The following is an 11,318-nucleotide window of genomic DNA, read 5'->3' as shown; positions in this document are numbered from 1 at the left end:
AAAAGAAATGTCTTAACGCAGCGGTTAAATGAACTTTAGGTTTACCAGAGAAGAAAGTGAAGGCCTTGCATGCTGTTTCAGTTGCGTTCCAGTTAGGGATGGCGAAAAGAATAAAAATATCGATTATTATGAAGTACAACTGTCATTTTTATTCAAAAGTGCATTGTTTTTCCTGCCATTGATCTTAAAAACAATTGTGATTAACTAAGCTGAATTCCTCCCGAATAAATATTTATAAGCTGTATTATAATTATGCTTTATCTTGGTTATGGTTTTCTGTTCCGTTTCTATGTTTCATCTGAAATTTTTCATTTTAGAATTTCTGAAACTTTCAGTATTTTTCAGGGAACCGGTTTCCTGATCTGTCAGTATTTTCACCAAATTATCCGAAATTGTTTTTCTTCTGGATTGTTTGTCAATTATGTGGCATTCGATGTCTTTTTTGTCGCAAAAAAATGAGTGTGCAATTATTTTCGGACAAACTCTATTGAAAAAATATCAAACCTAAACACTATTTGATATTTCTAATATTTTATCAGGGTTCTGTATTTTACCGATATTTTCAGATATCCTTACCCTAATTTACCAACCCGGTTAACCTGGTTTAACAACGGAATGCAGCATAATTGGTATTTTTTATGAAAATGAGAGAATCCAAATTTTCAGTTTTGTTTCCGATTTAAGAGGGAAAACATTAATGTAAAGCCTGTTCAGCGGGAAAAGGGAGGATTTTGACAGACGCCCTTAAAAATGACAATGAAAAATGAAAAATCTAGTAACGAATTTAAGGTCTGTGCTTATTATCATAAAGAAAACATGCACTATTTAGACCGAAACCAAAGCCTAAACGGTCTAAATAGTGCTATGATAAACACGTTTTACTATTTTATGTTTACTTACTATATGTTTTGAAAAAAAAAGTTTTGTTGAAAATGGTTTCTTATATTTTAACAAGTTTTGAGTATAACTGTTTTTAAGAAAGTAAGAAAAACCATCAATAATAACAAGTATAACGTTTACATAACTTTTTGGTAAATTCTAGACATTTGGGCAAGGTTTCAAAATATGTTTCGCCTGTGCCTCTTTTTTACCCTCTCGTCCTCTTTTTTTGATTTTGAAAGATGGCAACTCTAACCTAATGGTATCCGACAAAATATTGTTTTCGAGTATACTGAATGGAAAACCACAATGCAAACCAAACTATAATTATAAAAGAATAATCTACTGTTTTAATTACTAAGTAAATCTAACGAGTGCACTTAAGAATAAAGTAATAAGGTATTTTAATTAGTAGACTATGTGCGTGCAGAAATGCCTATTATAGAAATAAAGCATGATTGATCGACATACCTTGCTAAAAGAAACTATCAGCCGAACAAAAAAACACGAACTTCCAGTAGCCATAGCCTTTATAGACTATGAGAAGGTTTTCGACTCGATATATCCTAAGGCAATTATAGAAGCCCTAACGAATCAAGGTATTGACAGGCCTTACATAGAAACTCTAGCCAATATATACGAAGAAGTCAAAGCAAGTGTAATAATATATAAAACAATCCCAGAGTTCCCAACTGGCAAAGGAGTACGACAGGGAGACGCAATATCCCCAAAGCTGTTTACAGCAACACTAGAAGAAATCTTCCGTCAAGCAGACTGGACCAACAAAGAATTAAAAATAGATGGAGAATATCTTAACCATCTAAGATTCGTTGATGACTATAGCCAATAGTCCTACAAGGAACTACAAACACAAATTAACAAACTAAATACAGACAGCAATAAAGTAGGTCTCAAAATGAATTTAACAGAAACTAAATTAATGTACAACAAACTAGTAGACAGAAAAGACTTCTTCTAACAAATCAAATAACACAAAAGTGGAAATAGTAGAAGAATACAGTTTTATATTTGCTTGTATAATGTAATGTCTAAGTTGTTAAATAGGTGCTTCCATAAACGCTAACTAAAATAACTGACTTGGTTTTACATGAGATCTGGAAGAGACCCATCAGGAAAACTGGCGGATTTTTTTTACATTTTATAATATTGATGGGATATTATTTTCTGGAATATTCTAATATATCGGCATATTTTGAATATCGATAAATCGTGGCCCATCCCTAGTTCTGGTTTTCTGGGTAGGATCGTCGACCCAAAAAATCTTTGCATGGTAATAGCGTGGGCTTTTACGAGCAGTTTTTTTTTCTAAACAAAGCATATCTTTCTGGGTCGATGTTGAACATGTGGTAACATTAAAATTGACAATATCTTTTCTGGCAATTTTAATTTTTGTACAATATAATTTTTGTACAATTTAACGGGCATTTTCTTGAACATTCTAACCCGCAACTGTATGTAACTGACGGTTCTAAGCTGTAGACATTTTGGTGACAAAATATCCAGTTTTTTAAGAAATTAACCCACTACAATGGTACAAAAAATATTTAACTTATTTATATTTTTAGTTACCAAAAACATATTTTTATTTTGTGGAAAACTTTTAGAACAAAGTGTATTGAACTTTTACTGCTTTAATATTCCAATCTTATTTTTTGGATCAAAAATCTGTTCAATAAGTTCATGGTTAATGCAAAACGCAGACAAGCTTTTATATAGTTTGGATTACGTATTTTGTGCGTAAACGGAATTTAAATGTATCGAGAATACACGAAACGAAGACCCAACGTTGATCACGTACGTAGGCTTTTCCAATTCGGAAAACAATCGATAGTGCCAGAAATATTTAATGAAAATCCTTGTTTAGATCGGAAAATAATAACGTCACATCGTGTGACGACGATCCACCATAAATAATTGATATGGAAAACTGTCTGATATCTGAATACGGTTTCTTCAATTGCGTACCAAGACAATTGATTTCCAATTTTGAAAAAAAATAATTACTATATTAAAAGGAATATTTCTCCCGATTATACGAGTGTTTCAATTTTTTAGATTTTGCATAGAAACATAGTAGGCGTCTGCCAACATATATCAATGTCAAAATTAACTGTCATCTTTAGTTAACTTCACGCCACAGTTTTAAATCGCCTCGTTTAAAGCTGTAGTTAAACTGATTTTTTGAAGTTGGCGAAAAATGGAATCGTTGTTGATTTTCATGCGTCCATTATCCGACGATACGATGACACGATATTAATAATATTGGTTGAATTTAAAGACTTATTGGTTAGAAAATTATGCAGTTTTAAATTGTTTAAAAATTTAAAACGATTTGCTTTTGATAGGTATCGTTTTATATTTTCATTTCCATAACGATTTCGCCGTTTTACTTATAGTCTAAGAGCTAGCAACGTTTTCGGGAGATAATTTTAAGAAAGCTGGTTCTTTAAAATATCTTTTGTTACGCTCTCCTGAACAGAGTGCGGACCGTCTGGCTGCAGGTAGACCTTGCGTTCACTACTGCGCATCATATCTGTATTCAACATCTGTTCACTACTGCGCATCACAAATTCGCCCTGTATTTCAGGAACTAAGGAGTCTAGGACAAACATGTGTGCAGCATATTTAGTTTCATAAAAAGTAGTAAAGTAATATGAAAATCACTTCATTGTACTTGTGCTTGTCACTCATAAACGAGAAATCCTACAAAACACACGAAAACGGGTTACCCTGCACAGATGTGAGGCGCAGTAGTGAACCGCATTAGTCTACCGCTAGTCAGACGGCCCGCATTTTGGTAAGGAGGACATAGCAAAATATATATTAAAGAACGAGCTTTCTTAAAATTCTCGTTTTCCTGACGTTACTAGCTCTTGTACTCATCTTGTAATATTATATTTTTATTAAGGTTTGATTAAATTTGTCAAAAGTGTCAAAACGTCCGTTATCGTACGCATAGATAAAGGAAATAATTTAGATTTGATAGCCCGTCAAAATATATTATTCTTCAGTAAGCGTTATAGCGGTTGCTAAGAACAACTGCCAAACAATAACAGAAATAATTTCTCTTGTCAAAGTCAGAATCTTAAATTATAAATCTTCAAATATCTTACACGGCCTCATTGAAAAAAATACCGAAAGTGTTTAAATCGTCCATTCTCAAAGTAATTATTATCTTGTGAGTTTAATTTCACTTTTATTTACTCTAAACCCTGATAATTGTGAAAAGTGCCTGAAAAAAAACTTAAAAAGCTGTGTTGTGGACTGTGAACTGCAAAAACCATCGTGATCGTGGCATAACGTCAATTCCCAATGTTTCATAGGTATTTCACATACATGTCTTTATATAAAATAAAGTTTCTTGTATTCAACACACTGTATTTTATTTATAAAATTAAAAGAAAATAATATTTGGAGACATAATTCCGGAAAAAGCCGAACCGATCCGAAATTATCAAAAGCTTTGGGTCGCGACCGTTGCAAGAATAGCGCCAAATAGTGTTTACATTGTTCTTATGGGCACTTTCCAATCTGAACTTTCATTTATCTATGATCGTACGATCTTTCTCCGTTGACGGGATGGAGTAAAAAATTTAGAGATGAAAAGTGGCGTGAAAACGCTATGATCAATCAGAGCGCCGTCGGACCATCGTATCAATGGATAACAAGTAATCCACGGTAAAACGGGTTGATAACCAAGTCTATCAAATTTATTGATAGAGAAAGTCATGAAAACGTTTTATTCTAAAAAATATATTAATTTTAATGATATTATTCTTCATGTTTTTTTAAATCCCTTAGGCTCTCCCTAATTCAACCCTTGATTCTAGACTCGCAACTCTAGGTGAATTAAGTTAGTTACGATAGTGTGACTAACCCTACATTTGAATAATTTCATGCTAGATTTCATTTAAATCATGATTTACATTGTGAATAAGAAAACTTTGATAATCAAATAATATTTATGCAAAAATACATTGAATTTTGACTGACAAAAAGAATCTGCTAAATAAGAGAGATAAATATCACATTTTCACATACAATTTTACGAAAGTAATAAACAAATTGGCATTTTTAAACTCATTTTGACATATTAGATAATAAATATTGAAATACGAAAAACAAATTTGTCTTACTGAATCTAATAACTACTTACTTACATTTATCCCTATATCACTTTTGTTGAAAGAACTTACCTGAAAAGAAAAATGAAGTTAAACTTTATTTAAACATGGTAAATATTTAATTTTAAAACAAGCAAACTCACATATATTCAGAAATATTTGACTAAATTATACGTATAAAGAATGCACTCGTCAAAACTTCGAACTAGACTAAAAGAAAATGCTTTTACCCAAACAAGAGATAAGTGCTTAAAAAAATTCCGTTATACTGACATTATCAGAAAAGCTTGTATTTTATAGCAAGCGTAGAGCCAAGGATTAATTTTAACCTGTGACATTCAATAATTTATAATCAAAATGATAAAATATATACACATATATATTTAAACGCTAATAAATCATATTTGATCACTTATCCTGGTGGTATTAGAAGCTATTAAAACGTCCATAAGAGGTGTGACACTACGAAAAATGTAAAATAATTAATAAACTAAATTAAAATAACTTTCTTGTACTGTGAAATTCGTAAGCAGCACCCTTCATAAAAGTTTTTGCTTATTCTAAAATGGTCCATCCCGTTTAAACTTTTCCAAATGTCCATGCCGTTTTAGAGAAAAAAATAAAACTATTAGCAGTATTAGATACAATTCAATTTTTTCCTAGTCACAAAAATGAATAGCGTTTCTATGGTAATATCATTTTTAGCTTTTCTTTAATAGATGTATGATAGATGTTTATTATCAATGTTGATTAACGTCTATTTGACTTTCTGTTGTAATAGGTTAAAGAGGCACAAAATTTATGAGTTCAATGTTACGGAAAAGGTGATTTTTGCGCTTCTTTGACATTTTAAAGCAGGAAAAATATGATGTTAAATGTTAAAGAAAATTAATAATATCGTATTATAAAAATAATACTGAAGACTGATTTTGAAGCAGAGGTTTATAATATATCTAAAATCTCCAATTATGCGTCTTTGAATATTAAACCAAAGCACTAAACGTCTATGCAAATAAAACCTTGTCAATCGATAAGTGATAGACCCAAGAATAACTAGAATAATATTCTGTTAACAATGGAAACTCTTAAAATATGTATAAATTAACGCCTAGATATTTATCAATTACCAAGTATGATACTTGATAAGTGTGGCGTATCCGTTGTTGAGTAAAGATTTCATCTTCTTTGTTGGAAGTAGTATTCACTTCATTCTTTATACATGTAGAATGAGTGAGAGGGGGGTTAATCGCTGCAACCTTAAAGATCTACCGTGACCCCCTTGACTTATAAATCATCACACAGTCTATAACCCATCATACATTTCTTTTTTTTTCCTGTTGTATTGTATTTCCCATCCTCCTCTAACAACAGATGTTCTTCCTCCGAAAGTATACACCCTCCCACGGTTGGAGTTTAGCCCTCAGTGCCCTTCACAGTCGAGGTGCTTGAGGTACCTATGAGATGGAGGCTGGAGAATCTGTGATCTGTCCATTTTCTCAATTTTAACTTTGTGTTGTCCCATTCATAGAAAGAGATCTCTTTTCTCTATTCCTGACGAGATCACCCTATGAGGACCTGACCATGACCCTCCTCCTTCTAGTTGATGACTTGCTAACACGATGTCCTTACACTGGGGTTCTGGAAAAGCTGGCGATACGTCTCTGCTTGCCTCCCGGTGTTGGACGGCTATCCCTCCTGGCTTTTTTTCTCCATGCCGGAGCAGAGGTAAGAGATTGTCGTTCCCTCTCTTGCCCTTGGTGGAGATGCACCGGCTGTTTCGCTCTCCTTCGAGTGAGTGTTTTCGTTTTGCTTCCTCTGAGCAAGTCCTTCGTGGAGCAGTCGGAAGTATCTCCGTACTCCTGCTCCACTAAAACCTACTCTCAGAGGATCGCCCAGCCCGCTTGGTTGACCCAGACCGGGTAGACGAAACGGTAGCTTATGTCGCTTATTGGGTCTAGGGATAGGCTCTCCGACGAAAAAAAAAATTACATCGCGCATTCTCGTAGAGCATAAAATTTCCTAAAAAATCTTTCTGAGGGTATTTTTTTCAATTCAATAATTTGTGTATTTAAAAGCTTTGAAAAGTGAAAAAATCAAAATTTTTTAGTGTTCATTGATTAAACATTTTCATATTTAGCAAAAAACCATTAAATAAAATAGAATAATATTCTTAAAAAATATTGTTTATAATGTAGACTTGTCAAAAAAAAATAGATTTTATGTTCATTAATTATTTCTTTATTGCATTTGAAATAATTTATACACTCTTTTTAATTCTACATATTTTGATTTTTTTCACTTTTCAAAGCTTTCAAATATACAAATTATTGAATCAAAACTGCTACCAGATTTTTTAGTAAAGCTCTACAAGAACTGCGCTGTAAATTTTTTTTATCGTAAAACTGCTTCCAAGTTATGGTATTTTTAGGGAAAAAGATTTTTTACTCATTTTTTAAATGGAAAACTTTGAATATTCACCGACACCTTTAAAATTGGAGCTAAAATCCTGCCTTCGGGGATATTTTTTTCTCAGTTATTAGGTTCATTTTAACTCATACCCACGTTAAGTTTTTTTTGGTTCACCTATTATCAGGGCGGATACAGAAATTTATTTTAGGTGGGCCCAAATAAAAGTAATGTAGAATATGCATTTAAGTGCGCCATTTTTGTCCCAAAAGCCTGATATTTAACCCAATTTACAAATTTCAGGGGGGGCGGGCCCCATGTGCCCCCTCTGTATCCGCCCCTGCCTATTATAACAATATAAAGTATTACATTTAAATATTTAAAAAAAAAAAAAAAAATTTAAAATCATTAAAAATGCACAAAAACAAATGTTTCCAACAAGGTCCAACCTGGAAAAGTCAATTCAGTTGACACTGACATTGATTGTCCTTCTATAAAATGAATAAAAACGTAAAGAAATACATGGACTATTTCGGTATAACCGAATTACTCAGATTCTTCCAAACAGTGAAGGAGCATGGTGGAATCATCGCGTCCCTATATAAAATATACCGAATGGACAGCCTGAGGCACGGCCAGTGTGTGGGCGAGGACAAGTTCGGAAACAAATACTTCGAGAACAGAGAGTATTTCATCGGCCGAAGTAGATGGGTTAGTATCTGGGGGATTCGATATAGTATTGCCAAGTAATTGGGATTAATGTCGATGTCGTTCGAATGTGAGTATATTGGAGTTTACTTGTTTGTGTAATGGGAGTTGATGACGACAACGTCAACATACGTCTTTGAGAAAGGGGTATACAGTTGGATCAATGGATCTTTGCGTGCACGTCATAATCTGATGTCACCTAACGTCATACGAATCAATCAGTCGTCAAACTACCACCAGTGCCAGCGGCATTTTATTTCATACTTAAAAGAAATAATATAATTTCTTTCCAAACATTTGTAAAGTTTTTGGACGTTTTAAATTAGGAATAAATAATTGTTTATGGAAAAAGGTCATAAAAAAGGGAAAATACAGAACAATAGTATGCCTATACAGTATAATTCAATAGGATAGTTGTTACAAGAGGACAATAACTGGTGATCGAAATATTGAGTTGTTAACTAATACATTGAAATCAAGTTCTATACAGTATTAGATATCTAACTTTACAAGATTTTACCCAAATTACTATTATAGAAAGTAGGTTAAAACAAAAAGTCTAAATATTTTGTTAAATAATACCTCCAACAGATAATAAATTCTAATGAAAATGAAAATAATTTATTAATTCCTACAAGTAACTTGGATCAGTACAATTATTTGTTTAAAATAGCATGGATAGTATTTAAATTAAAATTTGAAAATGTACGTAGTCCAATTTTAGTTCTCCCCACTCTCACTATCTTCTGAACTTTCCTCATCACTGACATTGATAAACATTTGGGGTACTTCTTCAATAATGACTTCCCTATCATACCAGTCTTCGATTAATTTTTCAGTGTGAACCACCTTAGCATGCCATATTTCTGGTGTACATTTCTCTAATGCTTTTCTCCACATATCTAGCACATTTTCATCTTTATGTCCATTTTCACCAATGTGGGCATTTGTAAAATATTTTGAATCTGCCCATATCATTTCAATTGCATTAAACTGGCAATAGTAAGGTGGTAATCTTAATACTTCATGACCATTTTCTTGTAATAATTCTATCTATTTTATATTGTTTTGTTTTTTTGTGAATTTTTGCTATGCTTAATAGTTCAGGTTTAAACATTTTTTTATCATAAGGTATATTACTTTTCTCCAACCACTCAACAATTTCATATTTCTTCCATGAGGATGATGGCTGTCTCTCTAACTCAACAGAATGGTATGGAGCATTATCCATTACAATAAGGGAAGGTTCTTCTAAATTTGGGATGAGCTGGTTTTCTACCCACTTTGTAAACATTTCTGCATTCATTTCCCCATGATAATCCATTTTCTTAGATTTTGAAGCAAAAATTAAACCAGCATTTTTAACAAACCCTCCACAGTGTCCGGCATGCAATACAATGAAACGTTTGCCATCAAAACCACCTGGCTTACGAACACTATTAACACTATCATCCTGCCATGATCTCATTTTACTGCCTTTGGAAAAGATCCACGTTTCATCTAAAAATACGAGTTGACGAGGAAATTGCGAATTTTTGTTTTCCATGTATTTTCTGAAAAAGGCTGCTCTCATAGAAGCTATATTGGATGTCTCCATTAATGCTCGTCTGTCATCCTTTGTTTAAATCCCAAACTAAAAAGGAGTGTTCGAAGACTTCCATAACTTATGTCAACAATTTCTCTGCGACGCAACTCCTCGTTTAGTTTATTAATTGTAACTTGTTTCTCTGAAAATATAAATTTAGTAAAATAGTTCAGTAAAATAATATTGGTACTTACTTTGTGCATACAAGTCATACAGAATATTGCGAACCTCCATCTTCAAACCTTCATTCAAGTCTTGAGTTTTACATTTTTTTCGAGGTCTGTTCTTTCCCGGTGTTGAGGGTAGCTCATTTCGATCTTTAGACATTTTAATGCTTGAAACCGTTCTTAAACTGATCTTCAAGGCATCAGCAACTCTCTGTAAATTTATTAGTTAGGCACTTGTATTTTTATAAATCAAAATATATATTTACCTCTTGAACAGCATTCAGGGAAATTAGTGGCCCCTTATTCTCTTTTTCAGACGTAAAATAAGAGATAAGATTTCCAACAAGGATACGTGCTTGAGAATTTAAACGTTTTCCTGGCATTTCAATGTTAATGTTAAATTATATTAACGAATCAATGAAAAATAAATTTTGGAAAGAACTGTTGTTAAATCACAAAAGTTTTTAAAAGCTAGCTCTAAATAAACGATGTCCAAAGAAAATAAAGATACAAAACAACTTTCCCTAACTTTTTGACAAATGACATAAACATAAACACTGAATGACAAAAATGTCATGCATGGATGCTGCCAGGGTTTTACAGATGTACGCACGTCTCCACAAAATGTACTAAATTGTAGTACAAGTTACTTTTAGAAATTATAAAGAAAAGCTGTCTTTTTTTTAATAGGATGTAGTTCTTGGATCCCTTATAAATAAAACAAGAAATTATAATGCAAATGAAGTTAGTATGAAGTGAACACCAGTGTACCTTTATTAAAAAAATATACCAAATTTAGTACATTTCTTTTAAAACGAGAACCCGAAAATAAATACCGATTTATTTTTGCGTTCGCCGGCATTGACTTTAAATGTTTAGAAAAGAAACTTGAGTGATCCTTGGCTAGGGGTTTTCCTTGTCTTACACATAACTTTAGCTCCGACCGTATGTCGGATAACTATGAAGACATACGTTCAGTATTTCTTCGAATTGTCTTGCTTAAGTTAGAAAGAGAGCGTATAAAAGGGAATTGATTTGATGTTAATCATAGTTTTGTGACGTGCACGCAAAGATCCGTTGACCCAACTGTATCTATATAAAGTTTGTTTGTAGAAGGATTGTGACGTACATAAAGGTCGCATTAAAAAGGTCTTTTTTATACAGTGAATGCTCTGTTATCTATGGAAACGGTCGATTATTAGTAAAATATAGAGAAATGCAAAAGTTAAATATAAAGTTATAAGGTTTATAAATCTATTAGCGGGTAATATTTTAAATATACAGGGTCGGTCATAAAGTCGGCACATCAAAAGCTTCATTTTTAAATAGAACCCCTGTATATTATTATTGTATATTTCGGTTCTTCCTTCCAATTTTGGGCAAAAATCGAAATAGACACTACATGTACCCCAAACCAACCGTTTCCGA

The 11,318-nt window shown here is 32.6% G+C and overlaps 1 protein-coding gene across 1 annotated transcript in view; it reads left to right on the top strand.

The window, feature by feature from the left end:
* The first annotated feature begins 7,896 nt into the window (after positions 1–7,896).
* LOC115883429 (probable NADH dehydrogenase [ubiquinone] 1 alpha subcomplex subunit 12) overlaps positions 7,897–11,318 on the top strand; it is a 34,601-nt gene continuing 31,179 nt past the window's right edge. Inside the window, exon 1 of the mRNA XM_030901791.1 lies at positions 7,897–8,141. Coding sequence (XP_030757651.1) covers positions 7,929–8,141 — 213 coding nt within the window. The 5' untranslated portion in view covers positions 7,897–7,928. The remainder of the gene's footprint in view (positions 8,142–11,318) is intronic.

Source organism: Sitophilus oryzae, unplaced genomic scaffold (assembly GCF_002938485.1).
Source record: "Sitophilus oryzae breed Bouriz unplaced genomic scaffold, Soryzae_2.0 scaffold_1901_pilon_pilon, whole genome shotgun sequence".
Taxonomy (NCBI): domain Eukaryota; kingdom Metazoa; phylum Arthropoda; class Insecta; order Coleoptera; family Curculionidae; genus Sitophilus; species Sitophilus oryzae.
The sequence above is the reverse complement of the archived record's forward strand: the minus strand, read 5'-3'. Positions and strand labels throughout refer to the sequence as shown.